Source organism: Stegostoma tigrinum, chromosome 12, assembly GCF_030684315.1.
Source record: "Stegostoma tigrinum isolate sSteTig4 chromosome 12, sSteTig4.hap1, whole genome shotgun sequence".
NCBI lineage: Eukaryota > Metazoa > Chordata > Chondrichthyes > Orectolobiformes > Stegostomatidae > Stegostoma > Stegostoma tigrinum.
This window is the reverse complement of record NC_081365.1, coordinates 15,341,035-15,359,161: the sequence shown is the minus strand read 5'-3', so window position 1 is coordinate 15,359,161 and position 18,127 is coordinate 15,341,035. Positions and strand designations below refer to the sequence as shown.

At 43.3% G+C, this 18,127-nt stretch overlaps 1 protein-coding gene across 1 annotated transcript in view; it reads right to left on the bottom strand.

Moving 5' to 3' along the window:
* Positions 1-18,127, bottom strand: part of LOC125456840 (C2 domain-containing protein 2) — a 56,688-nt gene that overhangs the window by 20,381 nt on the left and 18,180 nt on the right. The window contains exons 4-8 of the mRNA XM_048540284.2: positions 12,150-12,251; positions 10,888-11,004; positions 6,393-6,534; positions 5,498-5,606; positions 1,215-1,279 (exon numbers count right to left, since the gene is read on the bottom strand). Of these exons, the coding sequence (XP_048396241.2) occupies positions 1,215-1,279; positions 5,498-5,606; positions 6,393-6,534; positions 10,888-11,004; positions 12,150-12,251 (535 nt within the window). The remainder of the gene's footprint in view (positions 1-1,214; positions 1,280-5,497; positions 5,607-6,392; positions 6,535-10,887; positions 11,005-12,149; positions 12,252-18,127) is intronic.

The window sequence follows — 18,127 nt, the reverse complement described above, 5'->3', positions numbered from 1 at the left end:
ATCTTCTCTCAAATGTTAGCTATTCGCTTGAATTTGTATTCTTTAGAATTGCAATGAGAACAGTAAGACAAGATGCTTCAACATATCAGCAATACAGATTAGATCAGGGTAAAAAGGAAGAAGCTAAACTTTCCACTTTGCCAGAGGACATTACAGGCTGGTGACTGGTGACAAGCACCACAGGTCAGGAGAGGCTGGGCCTTCCTGGTGCCCTTGCCCAGTATGGGAATTGGACCTGCACTTATAGGCATCACAGTACAACACAGCGCTCCAGTCAACTGAACCTTCAGGTGTCCAAAACTATGGTGGATGAAGCATGAACCAGGCAATTTTGTACTCAGTCACTTTGGATCAGAGAAAGACAAAATAAAAACAGAAGGTGCAGGGGCATGGCATGCTCGTGTGCAGATTGTTAAAAGCTGAAGCACAGGTGCAAAAAAGTATCCAAAAAGACTTGAAGGCTGGCCCATCTGAAAAAGGAAAGGTGCTTCAAATGTACAGAGTCTTGGTCAGAGTCCACTGGAATACTGCATATATTTTCTTAGGATAATTTAGTGTACCAAATAGCAAGTCTTAATGTCAAGTTATGAGAACTGAGTTGTATCAATGTGATTTTGATTCCATTTTACACAGTCGAGAGGGTGAGGGGTAATCTAGCCAAGATCTTTAAAATGATAAAATTAAATCAGAAAGATACAGCAAAATTATTTATTTTGATGAGGGAACTCCAAATAAGGGAATGGAGCATTAAAATTCAAGCCAAACTATTTGTGATGCAAGTCAAAAAGCATTTTAGAACAAAAATGTGCACAAGGTAGAGGAAATCTGAAACTCCTCCAGACACAGCAGGCTATGGCTGCTGGATCAATACAGTACAAACCTCCAGGACTAAAGGTAGATTTTGTTTGTTAACATCAAGGGATATGGAACAATGGCACTGAATGGATTTGAAGTACAAATAAAACAGAGCAGGCTCAGGGGGTTGAATCCCCTACTCTGGCACCCATGAAAACACTAATTTTAAAAAGATAGACGGTCTGGAGGTTCATTCTGTCCAGTAAAATGCAAAGAACTGAGCTTGAAAACATAACCTAGGTACAGGAAAAATTTACATGATTTCATGCATCACAGCACTTAATCTCACATGATGATGAATGTTCAATTACAGAAATAATTTGCTCGGCACAACCCTAACGATGATGCCGGCTACGCACTCTCTGAGGGTTTTCCATCCTCCAATATTTGCAGGTGAAGTTTCTTGGACTTGGCACTCAATTCACTGTCAGATACAAAAACAAAGGATCAAATCAGCTACCAATCCCAAGCTTCTGAAACCTCTTAAAAATGCTGTTCTTACCAGAGTCAGAGTCAGTCAGGTGCCCTCTCATTTCTCTCACACATCTGCCTCCTCCTCCTGCTCTGTAACCCTCTGTACATTCTATGCTTCCCCACCTCTAACGTTTTGTGAATTGCCACGTTGGTTGTCCTTCAGCTGAAGTTTTTCCCCTAAACTGCTTTGCCTGTCCATCTCCCTAAATCCATAATCAGACAGATATGGTTTAACGTGGAATTGCACGGTGGCTCAGTGGTTCGCACTGCTGCCGCGCAGCACCAGGGACCCAAGGTTTGACTCCAAACAGACAGTCGCCCGAGGGTGGAATGTGCACATTCTCCAGGATCTGTGTGGGTTTCCTCCAGGTGTTCCTGTTCCCTTCCACAGTCTAAAATGTGCCGATTAGGTGGATTGGCCATGATAAATTGCCCATCGTGTCTTGGTGGATTAGCCATGGGAAATGCAGAGTTACAGGGATGGGTGTAGGGCAGAAGGTGAATCTAGGTGGGACACTTTTTGGAGGGTCGATGTGGACTTGATGGGCTAAATGACCAGCTCCCATACAAGCGAGTTGGTTTCTCAGGTTATTTCCATTAAAACAAAGTGGACAGGTTTGAGGTTTTTATTTGGTACTTGCCACCCAAACCCAACTATTTTTTGCGGGGGGGGGGGGGGCGAAGAGAGACAGCGCGCGTGAGGGGGCGAGGGAGCGAGAGAAAAAAGGTGATCTGACAAGTAGGTGGTGTTTCTGCATCAAGATTCTTCTCATTGCCCACTACTCTGCATTACATATTATTTAAATTACATACAAACTCCTTTATACTCTCAGAGATTGTCAGAGTAACACTAAGTTATCTGGCCAAGACCCCCTTCAGCCTGCTTTCCCAACCACATGAAACAAAACCAGAATGCATGCCTGATCAAACACCAGAAACTCTCACTTGGTAAAGGAGTTGAAGGAAGGCTGACAGAAAAATGTAAGAAAAACCTTTCTTTTAAAAAAAAGAAAACTTGCGAATGCTCAAAACCAAATGACTGCAGCTTTAGATTTAACTCTGGGTTACTTAAGTACAAGGAAATGACTTCAAAATTCTTGCAAAGTGTATTCTTGACTTGATGATTATCACATGCTGTTTTGCAAAGTGTGGTGCAACTCAATGCAAAGACATGAGCAACACATATTGGTTCTGTTGTCAGTCACAGCACACAAAATTAAGCTAAGCATTTGAAAGAAAATGGTGTGAAAACGAGTACTTGGAATAAAAAAAGCTGGAAGTGATAAGGGAAAATCTGGGAATGGAACCAAGTCAATAGCTCTATCAAAGAAACAGCACAGGCACTCGAGCTGACTGTGACCTCCTTCTGTGCTTAATCATCCTCTGGTTCCAAAACTAGTTCAAAGTTACTAAGAGAATTGAAGACACTAATAATTCTCAGACCCTTACAAGGGTGGATTCACAGGCCTAATATCTTTACTTTTCCCACTTCAAACCAGAGTGGGACTACCTTCTAACAGTGAGAAACTTGGGTGTATGCATACAAAAGAACTCACGTAGGTAAAATAGGCAATTAGGAAGGCAAACTACCTGTTGACCTTTATTGCCAGGGAACTGGAGTGCAGGAATAAAGAAGTCTTGCTACAATTTGTACAGGGTTTTGGTAAGATCACATCTGGAATACTGCTCTGTAATTGCTCTGGATACAGTCCAGTGAAGGTTCACTAAATTAGATACACAAACAAGGGGGCTGTCCTCCATAACAGACAGAGTAAACTGGGCCTGTATTCACTAGAACTTAGAAGAATGACAGGTCATCTCATTGAGTCACAAGATTCTGAAGGGGCATGATAGGGTGAATGATGAGAGGTTGTGACTGATGGTCAGGGGATCCAAAGTATAGGGTCACAGTCTCACTGGTCTCATTCTCTGGACAGGATCACTTCGGACTGAGACGATAAAATCACCATGTTAAAATGTGTTCTGAATCTTTCAAATTTTACACTTCAGAGGCTTGTGGATACTTCATTATTGAAAATATTTAGGGAAGTGATAAGACAGACATTTGGACTCTCAGGGAATCCATTGAAATTAAGAAGCAAGCATGAAATTGGATCTGAAGCTGAAGCTCTGTCATCATTATATTGAATGGTACAGCAGACTCAAATGGGCTGTTTGGTCAGCTCCTGCTCCTATTTATTGAGCTCTTGTGAGACCATACCTGGAATACTGCAACTTTTTCACTCTCCAAACTACAATGGTGATTGCCTTTCAAAAGGACTTCAGCTACAAAGTGTTTTCAGACATATGTTGGCAAGTAAACACAGAAATCTTTCTTTCCAAGTCCCAGAGAGGACAGACTCGTCTTGAGGGCAAAACTTCACCAGATTAGTTCTTCGGATGAGAAGTTTGTCCTGTGATGGCAGGTGGAATAAACTAGGCTAATATTCTCTGAAGTCTAAAAAAACGTGACCTCATTCAAACATACAAAACTCGAAATGGAACAGGCATGGAAGAAATAAAGAGGATGGCAATTCTAGAAGGCAAGAATATAGGAAAACTGAGATGAGTAGAAATCCTTTATGCAAAGGAAGTGGATCTTTGGAATTCCCTATCCCAAGGAGTTGTGGATTCTTTGTCAGTGTATTCAAGGCTGGGATACGTAGATTTTTAATCTGAGAGAATTGAGGGATGTGGAGTGTGCACGGCAAGTGGAGACAAAGCAGAAGACAAGTTATCCTAAGATGCTGTTTGGCCTGCTGTGTTTGTCCAGCTCCACGCTTTGTTATCTCAGAAGACAAGTTATGACTGTGTTGAATGAAAGGGCCACTATACTTCTGCCTTTTTAACAAAATTCTTGGGCTACAGATATGAGGAAAACAAACACTACATGAAGCTTGATGAATTTTCCTAAAGCATCAGTAAAGTCCTCATAGTCTGACCAGAGCACACAGCAGCTCTCTCAGAAAGGAGACACGCTAGCGAGTTTTGAGAAGATTTGTAGCTCAGGTTGACGTTCTGGGTGTGAGTTTACTCGCTGAGCTAGAAGGTTAATTTTCAGACGTTTCGTCACCATTCTAGGTAACATTAGTGAGTCTCCGACGAAGCGCTGGTGTTATGTCCTGCTTTCTATTTATCTGTTTAGGTTTCCTTGGGTTGGTGATGTCATTTCCTGTTCTTTTTCTCAGGGGATGGTAGATTGGCTCCAAATCAATGTGTTTGTTGATGGAGTTCCGGTTGGAATGCCATGCTTCTAGGAATTCTCGTGCGTGTCTCTGTTTGGCTTGTCCTAGGATGGATGTGTTGTCCCAATCAAAGTGGTGTCCTTCCTCATCTGTATGTAAGGATACGAGTGATAGTGGGTCATGTCGTTTTGTGGCTAGTTGATGTTCATGTATCCTGGTGGCTAGCTTTCTGCCAGTTTGTCCAATGTAGTGTTTGTCACAGTTCTTGCAAGGTATTTTGTACATGACGTTCGTTTTGCTTGTTGTCTGTATAGGGTCTTTTAAGTTCATTAGCTGCTGTTTTAGTGTGTTGGTGGGTTTGTGGGCTACCTTGATGCCAAGAGGTCCGAGTAGTCTGGCAGTCATTTCGGAAACGTCTTTGATGTAGGGGAGAGTGGTTATGGTTTCTGAGCCCGTTTTGTCTGTTTGTTTGGGTTTGTTACTGAGAAATCGGCGGACTGTGTTCATAGGGTGCCCATTCTTTTTGAATACGCTGTATAGGTGATTTTCTTCTGCCCTGCATAGTTCCTCTGTGCTGCGGTGTGTGGTGGCTCGTTGGAATAATGTTCTAATGCAGCTTAGTTTGTGGGTGTTGGGATGGTTGCTCCTGTAGTTCAGGATTTGGTCCGTATGTGTTGTTTTCCTGTAGATGCTGGTTTGAAGTTCCCCGTACTGGTTTAAATCAGAGGGTCATCACACTTCATTCGAGGGGAGAGCATGAGAAGGACAGTCTTTCATGGTGACCTCAGCTGGTGCAGGAATTGAAACCTAACCGTTGGCATCACTCTGCATCATAACCAGTCAGTCATTCAGGTGGGATGCTAGGAAAGACACCTCCCACAAAACAATTTTTGATCTTAACAAAAAAAAATTCAGCAGCAAGAAGAAATGCAAGGCATTAAGCAATAATTTTGTTTAAAAGTGAACAAAAGCATCATACTCACAAAACAAACTGCTCATCCCACAAGGAGTTGGAAATGCTGCTCACCACTGAGCTGGAGACTTTCTGCAATGGATCGTCTAACTCAATGATGCAGTATGGATGAATATTCTCTGACAATACAAAATACATTCCAAACATTAAATCAATTTTATATGCAGTTACTGTAAAACAAATCATTTAACATAATGCCTCTTAGAATTTTACCTAACACCAATTATTAATTGAACTTCTCTTCTTAAAAAGAGTTTCAACAATTTTAACATTAGAAACACTGCAACAATAGGTCATTGAGCCCTTTAATACGATACAATTGCAGCTAGTATGTCACTGCTAATCAGAAATGTATCAATCTCCAACTTAAACATACTTAAGGGCTTAACATACTTAAGTTTCCTCAGATCCCTGTGGCAGAGAACTCCAAAAATACACAACCCTTTGTGGGAAACAAAATTGTCATCTTTCTTCGACCAATATCCTGAAAAAGGTCCCATTTCCCAAACATAAGCAACTCTACTACTTCAAATAAATGGCATTTGTTGTCAAGCTCAAGAATTTCTGTCTAAAAACTTCTCTGCTTCTCTTTGAGGCACACCCCGAAAGCTACCTCATCTGCTCTGGTGTCTCTTCCTGTGGTTAGTGTCAAATCTGGCTCTACAGTACGTAAATACAAGATGCATTTGCTGTTAAATGCAATTGACTGCATTTTGACTGATCATCAAGTTCAAAACACATCTACAGGGCTGCAGCTATGTACAAGGAAACTTTCACACAGCCAAATCAGCCGTTTACAATCAGCATACGGTTGCTTTCATCACTAGCTCTTACTGTGAAGTGTAACAGGTTTTACGTGGCATCCACATGGGAGGGCCCCACTGCACATGATTAGGCCTGGTTACCTGCAATATCAGGTTCTGAGAGATTGTCCACCTTAATGATCTTCACAAGAAGTTTGCGCTCGTGAGCTCTCGGTGGTTTGGGAGGCGAGCAGATCGGGGAGGCCAATTCCGCACTCTGCGAACTTTGAGGAAAAGGAAAATTCTAAATGGAAGCAGGAAGGAGGAAAAACAAAAACAAGAACTAAGTTGGTGCTTGCACAGGAGAATTACCATAACATATAGGAACAGAAGCAGGTCATTCAGCTCAGCAAGACTGTTCTACCATTCAGTACCAGCATAGCTGATCTGGTAACACAAATCTACTTTCCTACCTGAAGCTGGTGAAACAAGTCATTAATGCAAGTAAGGGCAGCACGGTGGCTCAGTGGTTAGCACTGCAGCCTCACAGCGCCAGGGACCTGGGTTCGATTCCAGCCTCTGGCGACTGTCTGTGTGGAGTTTGCACATTCTCCCCATGTCTGTGGGGGTTTCCTCCGGGTGCTCCAGTTTTCTCCCACAGTTCAAAGATGTGCTGGCTAGGTGGAATGGCCATACTAAATTGCCTGTAGTGTTCAAAGGTGTGTGGGTTATAGGAGGATGGGTCTGGGTGGGATGCTTCAAGGGTCGGTGTGGATTTGTTGGGCCGAAGGGCCTGTTTCCACACTGTAGGTGATCTAATCTAATCAAAGAACATACAGGCGTCTTGCGACAGGGTCCCTTATTCTGGGCCACAGATTTAGGTCCCACCTTCTCCCGTTTGATTAAAAACAGGCAGTGCCTGCTGACGCCAGAGGCAGGGCAACAGCATGCATGCGCTTAGTCAGAAACACGTGCACATGGTTCATGCATCTCTACATTATTGCATCACGTCTGCACTGCATGTGGACACAAAACAGACGTGACATTGAAACAAACGGTGTTGGGGGCGGGGGGGGGCGCAGAAAACGAGAAGTGAGAATGAGGTTTTGTGGACGGTCTGAGAGGAGCGCAGGGGGGAGGGAGGAAGAACGGACGAGGAGGACCACGTCAGGCCATTCACGGGTTTAAAAAGAAACTTCACTCTTTTCCCCTGTCCTTCCAGTTCTCCCTTCTCCTTAGATCTATTAAAATACATAGGCTCTGAAGAACAGTTCTCTTTCTCCAAGTAGAAATGTGGAAAAGCAATTCAGCAACTTGAGCCTATCTTAAAATTCAATGGGATCGTCGATCTGCATTCTAATTTCACATCACTTTATACTCCCAGTTAGCAAAAAGATCAATATTAAAATTAAAAATAAATTGGGATAGCACCCAGTGCTTTTGCAAGCATGAGAACTCCACACTTCTACCATATTTTGCCTGAAGCAGTGTTTCCTAATTCCTGTCCTGAATCGTCTGACTGATTATGAGTTATAGCTTCTCGTCCCCAGGCTCCTTCCGAAATCAGAAAGTAAAAACTTCTCTCCCGGGCTACCCGATCAAACCGCAAAAAAACCTCGCAGTACATTTCAGCTCAATTGATACAAGTGAAATCAGGTGCTTGAATGGGCACAGCTTCAACATTCGGGCGTTGTCGTACTATCCAGGTCAGAGCAGTGTACTTTACAGGTGCCAATACACAGCGGTAACATTGTTTACTGTAAGGGACCACATCTCTAACTTTCTCAATTAGAGAGAGTGAAAATGAGAAAAATGGATAATACTTTTAACAGAAAAAAAAGGGTAGGGAGGGGGCAAGGAGAGAAGGTCCAAGTACCTATTTGCATATGGAGAAAAACAATGGGAAAATAACTGATTCATGTGACAATGATACCTTCTAGGGACACTGAGTTCAGACACACTTACACCATTTCCTGAAGGTTCTGGAGAGCTCAGCAGAGCATCAACTCACTGTATTAGTCAGATTCGAGTCTGTTAGGAATTCTGAGGGGGGAAATGAAGAGTAAAATGAGGGGACCTCGTGAGGTTAGCTGCATCGATTTCTCTCCTTTCTCTAAGGTTGCTCTCTTCAACTTTCTGTCAAAACAACAGGGGAACCACATTTGGAGATGCTGAAAGAAAGAGCTCCAAAGAGGATACGACAAATCCTGGAACCAACAAAGCGGTCAACGAACGACAGACTTATCATTGCTGTGCACACAACATTGAACATAATCAAAGAATTAGAAGCGTTATGGACCAGGCCAGACCCTCTTAAAATACATTAAAAGGTAGCCAAGACCCTAGCTTTCATTTTTTTAAAAAAAAAGGCAAATGGAAAATGCTGTTCCGGATGCTATTTGACTGGTCAAACTACTCAAGTTAAGCAAAACATTGAATTTATTCAAAGACTACAGTTAAAATTCAAAAGGAGGAAGAACTTGAATAACTTTAACTCTATCGGAAAACTTAACAGATTAATAGATACAGTAACTGTTACTAATTAACTGTTCCAATGCAGTAACAAGCCATAAACACACCCTTTGGCAAGAAGGCAAATCCAGAAAACAGAATATGTCTGCTTGTGATCTAGCAGCGTTACAGGAGCTTTTGGCTGTAATCAAGACAATAGCTTTCACTTCTTCAACACGACAACAGCAATTGCTGAAAGCTAACTAAAAAAAAATCTTTGAAGGAAAAAGCAGAGTTAATGTTTTGGGTCCGGTGACCCTTCCTCAGAACTGCTGAGTTCTTCCAGCAACTTTGTTTTTGTTCCTGAAACTGATAAAAACACTTGCACAGACACACATTCAAACATTCAAGTAGTCTGTCACGCATTCATACTCTGTCGTTATCAGGAAAGGTGGATTAAGTGGATAAGGAGGCAAGAGGTAGCCTTGCCCTTATTAACCGAGGCAGAGTGTTTCAGTTCATGCTGGAACTGTACAAAAAGCTAGTTGGGCCACAGATAGAGTATGGTGTGCAGCTCTGGAGTCCCACATTATAGGAGGGATGCGGTCGTACTAGAGAGGGTGCGGGGAGGGAGATTTACCAGGATGTTGCCTCTGGGCTGGAGAGTTTCAGTTATTAAGAGAGTTGGGACACACTGGGGTTGTTTTCAGGAGGAGACCGAGAGGAAGTGATCGAGGTGTATAAAATTACGAGGGAATGGGTCAGGTAGGCTCACCCCCGATCGAGGGAATCAATGATCGAGGGAATCAATGATCGAGGGAATCAATGATCGAGGGAATCAATGATCGAGGGAATCAATGATCGAGGGAATCAATGATCAGGGGCATCAATTTAAGTTAAAAGGCAAGAGTTTTAGAGGAGATGTGAGGAAACATTTCTCAACTAGAGGGTGAGAAGAGTCAGGAACTTTCAGTCTGCAAGGGTGGTAGAGGCAGAAACCCTCAACACATTTAAGAATTATTTAGGTGTACACTTGCAATGCCAAGGCATACAAGGGTCTGGACTAAGTGCTGGAAAATGGTATTAGAATAGTTAAGCTGTTGTTTTTGGTCAGCGCAGATATGGTGGACTGAAGGGCCTTTTTTCTCTGCTGTAGATCCCTATCTCCATGACATTCATTCAGCACATCAGCCCAGTGGATTGTGACACTACCACCTACAAGATGCACTGCAGCAATTCACCAACGCACTCTCGAAAGCACCTTCCAAACCCACAGCCTGTACAAGCCAGAAGGGCAAGCTGAATGCAGATCACCAGCGCATGCAAGCTTCCTTCCAAGACTTTAAATTATATCACCTTTCTTTCAGCGTTGCTGCATCAAATTCCTGGAGCTTCCTCTGACCAGCATTGTGGGCACACCTACAGCACACGGACCACAGCCATTTTACACAAAGCATCATCTTCTAAACAGCTATTAGAGTAGGCAATAAATGCTGGCTTAGCAGCAATAGTCATCCTCCACAATGGAACTTTAAAAAACATGTTTACCCTTGTATAGTGCTATTAACGTAATGAAATGGCCAAGATACGTCATAGAAGTATTGCAAGACCAAGTATGATACCATCACAAAGGAAATATTAGGTCACATGACCAAAAACTTAGTCAAGGAGGGCTTAAGCACTACCTTAAAGGGAAAGGATCAACAGACAGGTGTATCAGATATATGTTTAAGGCTTCAACAACTATGGGGTGGATTTGCAGAACAAAACTTCCATTGCAAGAATGTTGTCCGGCAGTACAAACACAGAACAAGTTTACATGTGATCAGAGATAACGGGAACTGCAGATGCTGGAGAATCCAAGATAACAAGAAGTGTGGGGCTGGATGAACACAGCAGGCCTAGCAGCATCTTAGGAGCACAAAAGCTGACGTTTTGGGTGTAGACCCTTCATCAGAAATGAAAGCCCTTTCTGACGAAGGGTCTACGCCCAAAACATCAGCTTTTGTGCTCCTAAAGCACTGCTTGGCCTGTGTTCCCCATCCAGCCCCACACTTTGTTATCTACAATTTTACATGTGTTCTATACAAGGAACACAGTGTTGCAAGCTTGAATCCTGGGAATTCATGTCACCAATGCGTTAGGGTGACAGGTGGGGGCTTAAGTTTGGAATATTCATCTCAGAAATTCGACAATGTCTACTCACTTGGCTTTCCTTTGAAGGTGCTGCTTTCATACTCATCAAGACCATAGGGCGGGCAGAAATCAACATGTCCTGTAACAAAGTATAGATGGTCTCCAGGTATGTATCCTCTTCATCCACCTAATTCAGATAAGAAATAAACACAGGCTTCAAATCATAGTTAGAAGTTGTACATTTAAAGCACACATGTTGAGGGTGAATTCTGTGACTTCCCTTAAATAGGCGAGTTTTGGAAGGGTCATGGTGGAAGGATGTCTTTCAAGCTAGAGTTCTGTGACTAGTGGTGTTCTGCAGGGATCACACTGGGACCTCTGTGATAGTCGTAAATGATATGGATAAAAATATAGATGGGTAGTTTAGTAAGTTTGCAGTTGAAACAAAGATCGGTGGGAACTGTGCATAGTGAAGAAGGTTGTCAAAGGATACAGCAGGACATAGGCGGAAAAATGGCAGATGGAGTTTAATCTGGGTAAGTGCAAGACGCTGCACTTTGGGACATTAAATGTTAAGAAAAAGTATAATGGCAGAACCTTGAACAGCATCGATGGACAGAAGGATCTTGGGGTTCAAGTCCATAGCTCTCTGGAAGTGGCCATGCAAATTGATAGAATAGTAAAGGCAATGTATGGCACACTTGCTTTTATTGGTCAGGGAATTGAGTAGAAGACCCACCCCACCGCCACACCACACGCCACGACGCCCCCGCCACGACGCCCCCCCCGCCCCGGCAACACAGTGTTAGGAGTGTGGAACGTGCTGCCGGGGTGGTTGTAAAGACAGATACAATTGGGGTGTTTAAGGGACTTTTAGATAAGGACATGAATATGCAAGGAATGGAACGATATCGACCAAGGGCAGGCAGACAGGATTAGTTTAACTTGGTATGATGTCCACCATAACATTGTGGGCCAAAGGGCCTGATCCTATGCTGTATTGTTCTATGTTCTAACAGCAAACAGACTGAACAACTCAGTATTAATTGATGAGTGTATTATCCAGCAATGAAACCAAACCAAATCGTCCAATTTTGATTTCTGGTTAACAAGCCTGGTTGAAATCTGACTGCAGTGTGATAAATTGCTTCATAGTCTGTGCTCTTTCTTAGAGGTCCAAAAGTTTAAGCTGGATTCCTATTCCTGGTCACTATCCAGTAGTCCCAGGGTAGGATCAGGGTGGTTTTGACAAAGCAAAGCTTGCACTGCATATCTGTTTTCCATCTGCTAAACTTGGCAACTAAAATTGGAAAACAGAGGGGAGTCACTCACCTCTCTTTTTACTTTTGGTGTCACTTCCAAGTTTAACTTTTGAGACTCGACAAGATTCCACGAGACTTGGACAACATCAATTTCTTGAATATGAATCTCCAGCTATGGAAGGAAGAAAATTACAAAAGGAAATTGCTTTCTATTTCTCCCTCACCCCAATTTCTACTAGGAGCTCAGATTACCTGCTGGCATACTAAGGTGTTTACAATGATGTGGAACTGAGGGGGACTAAATTACATAATGAACCCCTGCATTACCCAGTGCCTTCTGCATGACCCCAATCAAAGACGGAAAATAAATCACCTGCAACTATTGGTCACCACCTGCGTGGTGGACAGGCGGACGAATAAATGAGCCAAACACACCATCTTCCTTCTCCTGTCTCGACTTAGGAGTGCTCGATTCCAACTAGATCTGAACCACCTCCATCAATGGCTTTTCTTTCTAGTCAAATACCTCGTGCATGATCAAGCATGTCTTGCTCCTTAAGTGCCTCTCCCTTCTGTTATCAGAGGAGGACTGGCCATGCTTTGTTTCAATGATAGTTTGAAATGTTACATTTAAATTCCAATGGATTCTCTTCTCATCCAGCTATGATCATCGCAGATGTTTTCCCAAAGATTCCATATGCTATCCATTGGCACCGTCCCCAGATCTGGGACACAAAGGGGAGGGGAGTTTGACGGCTTCTGCACACTTTAAAGGGAAAAAACAGGTCTGAAGTAGTTAAAGTTAACTTTGCTTTCTCTCCACAAATGCTGACACACCTGCAACCTGCTGAGTTTTTCCAATTTGTGTTTCTGATTTCCAGCACCCACTGCTCCTTTGTAAAATCTCTTTCACTGGATGACTTAGTGTTTTGATTTTATTTCAGATTGCCCGCATCAGCTGTACCTTGCACAGTGAATTCGCATTCTACTGAATTTGTGCCAACAACTTGCCTACTGCCTCAACAGTCATCCTTAAGATTCAAATTCAAAGCTACACACAGAGCTACAAATGAGAGATAACAAGGTGTACAGCTGGATAAACGCAGCAGGCCAAGCAGCATCAGAGAAGCAGGAAGGCTGACGTTTCGGCCCTAGACCCTTCATCAGAAAAGGGGGATGGGGAGGGTCTTCTGAAATAAATAGCGGGGAGGGGGAGGTAGAGGCGGATCGGAGATGGATAGAGGAGAAGATAGGTGGAGAGGAGACAGACTGGTCAAAGAGGCGGGGATGGAGTCAGTAAAGGCGAGGAGTTAGGGAGGGAATAGGTCAGTCCAGGGACGACGGACGGGTCAAGGGGGCAGGATGAGGTTAGTAGGTAGGAAATAGGGGTGGGGCTTGAGGTGGGACGAGATAGGAGAGAGGAAGAACAGGTCAGGGAGGTGGGGATGAGCTGGGGTGGTGTTGGGATGCGGTAGAAGGAGCGGAAATTTTGAAGCTTGTGAAGTCCACATTACAGCCCAATGGTATCAGGGTTCCCAAGCGGAACATGAGTTGCTGTTCCTGCAACATTCGGGTAGCATCGATGTGTCACTGCAGGAGGCCCATGATGGACATGTCATCTAAGGAATGGGAGGGGGAGTTAAAATGGTTCGCGACTGGGAGGTGCAGTTGTTTACTGCGAACTGAGTGGAGGAGTTCTGCAAAGCGGTCCCCAAGCTTCTGCTTGGTTTCCCTGATGTAGACGAGGCCACGGTTGAGGGTTTTCTTGAACACTGATTTGGTGGTGGGGGGGAGAAAACGTTGCGGTCCTTGAAAAGGTCAAGGACCGCAACTTCCCCCCTCAGTGGTCGAGAACGCCCTCAACCAAATCTCCCGCATCTCATTCCTCACACCCCATCCCCAGAATAAAACTGAAAACAGAATCCCCCTCATCCTCACGTACCACCCCACCAACCTCCAGATCCAACGCATCATCCTTCGACATTTCTACCATCTGCAATCCTACCCCACCAAAGATATTTTTCTCTCCCCACCCTTATCTGCTTTCCAGAGGGACCACTCTCTCCATGACTCCCTCGTCCATTCCACACTTCCCTCCAGCCCCACCACACCCAGCACTTTTCCCTGCACCAGCAGGAAGTGCTACACCTGCCCCTACACCTCCATCCCAGGCCTCAAGAAGACTTTCCACATCAAACAGATGTCCACCTGCACATCTACCAATGTGGTATACTGCATCCGCTGCACCCATCGTGGCCTCCTCTACATCAGGGAGGCTTGGGGACGCTTTGCAGAACACCTACGCTCGGGTTCGCACTAAACAACAGCATCTCCCAGTTGCGAACCATTTCAACCCCCCCTCACATTCCTTAGACGATATGTCCATCCTGGGCCTCCTGCAGTGACACAATCGATACCACCCAAAGGTTGCAGGAACAGCAACTCGTATTCCGCTTGGGAACCCTGAAGCCCAATGGTATCAATGTGGACTTCACGAGCTTCAAAATCTCCCGTCCCCCTAATACATCCCAAAACCAGCCCAGCTCGTCCCCATCTCCCTAACTTGTTCTTCCTCCCACCTCAAGCCCCACCTCCATCTCCCACCTACCAACCTCATCCTGCCCCCTTGACCTGTCCATCCTCCCTGGACTGACCTATCTCCTCCCTACCTCCCTCCCCACTTACACTCACCTCTAGTGGCTCCATCCCTGCCTCTTTGACCAGTCTGTCTCCTTTCCACTTTCTATCCGCCTTCCCCTCTCTCCCTATTTATTTCAGAACTCCCTTCCCTTCCCTTCTCCCATTTCTGATGAAGGGTCTCGGCCCGAAATGTCAGCTTTCCTGCTCCTCTGATGCTGCTTGGCCTGCTGTGTTCATCCAGCTCTACACCTTGTTATCTCACATTCTTCAGCATCTGCTGTTCCTACTATCTCTTGAGCTAGAAATGTGGTTTACTATACTTAACATTACATCTTCATTTTCTTGTCTTAAACCCATTACCTAAATTCCACTAGCTATTTGAGCCCTTATTCATTTCTGATTCTGTTTTCTAACATTGTAGAAACTGAGCCATTCAAACCCCTCAGTTTTTGCACAGCTTATTTATTTCAACATCAAATTGTACTGTCTCACACTTAGATACTGAACTCCAACTGCCTGTGTTGCCAATTCTACCACCTGATTAACACTGCCTCTTAGCCTTATTGATGCACTCATTTTCTGTAACCATTTTAAAATAAACTTGAATATTGTCCTGTCTAGTTGTATGCTCAAATTGTTCAGTCACTCATTGAACAGATTCACACTTTGAAACACTCAACTTCCCCTTAACCACACTCTTATTTCCTTTCTTCTGCTGCTCATCCCCAAACCTACAGCAATTCTTTTTCAAGTACTTTGTTCAAGAGGTCCCAAAAATCCAAGTACACACCGCGGCTAAATCGGTCACCTCTGCAAAGAACACAAATCAAGTATCACCTTCTTTCTGAAACCCACTTTGGTATCTTGCCGCTACCTCATCAAACTAACTCCTTCTAATAACTGTCAGCTGTGAATGTTGTCACTTTTTTTTGGGATTCACTGACTTTATTGCACATTATGTCATTCCACCTGCTCCAAATCACATTGTCAGTTGGGAAATATTCAAGAAAGGCAAAAGGAAAATGCCACATTTGGAACTCAACCAACTATTACAGGCCATGCTTTCATCTGCGTACCCCTATGTTCAGCAATTACTTTCTGAAAACCCCACCTCTCAAGCTGAATGGGATCATTGAAAGTATAAATTTTTTTTAAAAAATTGAACGTCTCAGAAAAGTCTCTTTGTACCTTATGTGGGCACTAGACAAATAAAACTCATTATTGCAAGGCTTAAACATTAAAAGCCCATTGTATGAACCACATATTTCCTTTGAAAACATAAACTGGACAAATGCAAATTTGGACACTGCCATGTAGATACTATAGTTCAATGACTCAAAAAAGGAAGTCAAAACACATTCTGGTTACTTATTAGTTATGCAGAGTCCTGTAATTTCTAGAGAAGTTTGGATTGAATACATTGGTGAGACAAACCAACACCAGATGTCTTTGGGTTAAAAACGTGCACAGCAACAGCTTTTGCAGACATGGTGCAGTTTGTCAAAGAGTGCAAACAGAGGGGCACTCAGGCCTCCAAACAGCTGGAAAGCTAAGACAGATCTCCCTCTCTCCCTTCCTCTGGCAACCCCCCATCGTGAGGAAGAAAACCAATGTTGCCAGACTCAGAAGAGACCTCCTAACCTAAGGAAAGAACTTAAGGTCCAACAGACAGGACATCAAATCGAGTATTGTCACAGCAGACAATGTGATTTTCATATTCAGAAACCAAAAGAGAAAGTCCCTTCTAGCCCAGGCTCTTGCTCGACAGAAAGAAGTAAATTCTGCCTGGGATTTCCAACCATAACATTTCTGCAAAACTGTCCATCTTGTCTGTCCTATTTGTGACTGAATTCAACGGGGGTTTATTTAAAGTCTGCAGGTTAGTCACCAATAATCCATTTTGACACTTGCTGAAAATTTGCTACAAGTATCCTTTGTTTTCTTATTTATTGATGAAATCTGATAACTATTTTATCTTTGTGGTCAAAGTCAGGCAATTGAGACAGTCTGTGGAATAGTGAGGCTTGATTTCCAGCACGCACTTTCCATCATGGTCACAGTGCTATTACAGTAATACTACAAGCGGGTGCAAGCTAAAACAAAAATTACTACTTCTTGGGCAACTCACACCAGGTTAAAATTCAGAACATCATCATAGCGACAAAGAAACTTCAGTTTCCTCCCATCTCACTCACCCATTTCTCTGAATGTACAAAATTCGCTCATGCTCCAGCAGCGATAGGCTACAACTGAATTTGGTAGCAGCTGAAATTCTGGTGGATAACAAATGGAATTCTGGAAGAAAGTACTGCCAATGCTTCCAGCAGATCCAGAACAATCTGCACGCTCATGGGCCTTATCCAGATTAAACATTATTTATTTTGAGAGTAAATAATCACAGGCATTTTTTTTCAAGTATATTTCCCCACTGTCCTTGCCTCAAAAAAAAGAGAAGCGAGGGCAAAACATGAACATTCCAAGTTATAGATCACAACTAATTTAACCCAATTCATTTATGCCATCTCCTCATGACCCTCAACTCCCTGACATTTCAAAAGTCTATTATCTGGTCTCCACAATTCTCTGTGATACAGAATTCCAGACATCCACTGCCCTCCGAAAGAAATTCCTTCACATCTTAGTTAAAGAATAAGGTTACACTCATTCAAAACTATGCGACCTACTTCAAGAATTCTACACTGATAACTATCTTCTCAACATCCACCCTGTCAGGCCTCTTCAGAGTCTCGTATATTTTAAGATTGCTCCTTATTCTGATAAGAACGCAAGGAGGAGGACTGAAAATTAAAACCCAAAACAAAAATGAAACAGCTGTGGGATGAAGAAGAAAGCTGTAAATGAGAAGGAAGTAGAAGCAATTTATTTATTCTAGAATTGGAGTGTAACAAGCAATAGAGTGTATCGTAATAAGAATGGTCAATGTCCTTGTTAATGGATTCCCATGTTTCATTTACAGAGGTGCAAAGGACTATCTGAAATAAGCCAAATACAACTTAGACTATTGTGGATTGCCTCCACCCAAGGTTCAGGACCAGTGATCTTCTACAGGTTCTGCTCTACCATTCAACACAGATCACAATGAAGCAGGCCTCAAGACCATACATGGTTATTCTCCACGTCAGGCAACATATTGGCAGTTCAATGTCAGCTTTCCCTTGAAACTTAAAAATGTGGGTTTGCACAGTATTATACAGCTGCTTGGAATTCCAGAAGTGTGTAATCTGGATACAGCGAGTAAAATAGTTTACTCAATCTGCTTCTCATACCCAGTAATCAGACATGATCCTGTTGGGACCCAGAGAAGCATGATTCAAGCACGCAGAATCTTGGGACAAAGCCAAATAAAAATCTGTTTTGTCGATCAATCATTGCCAGTACATCATTGCT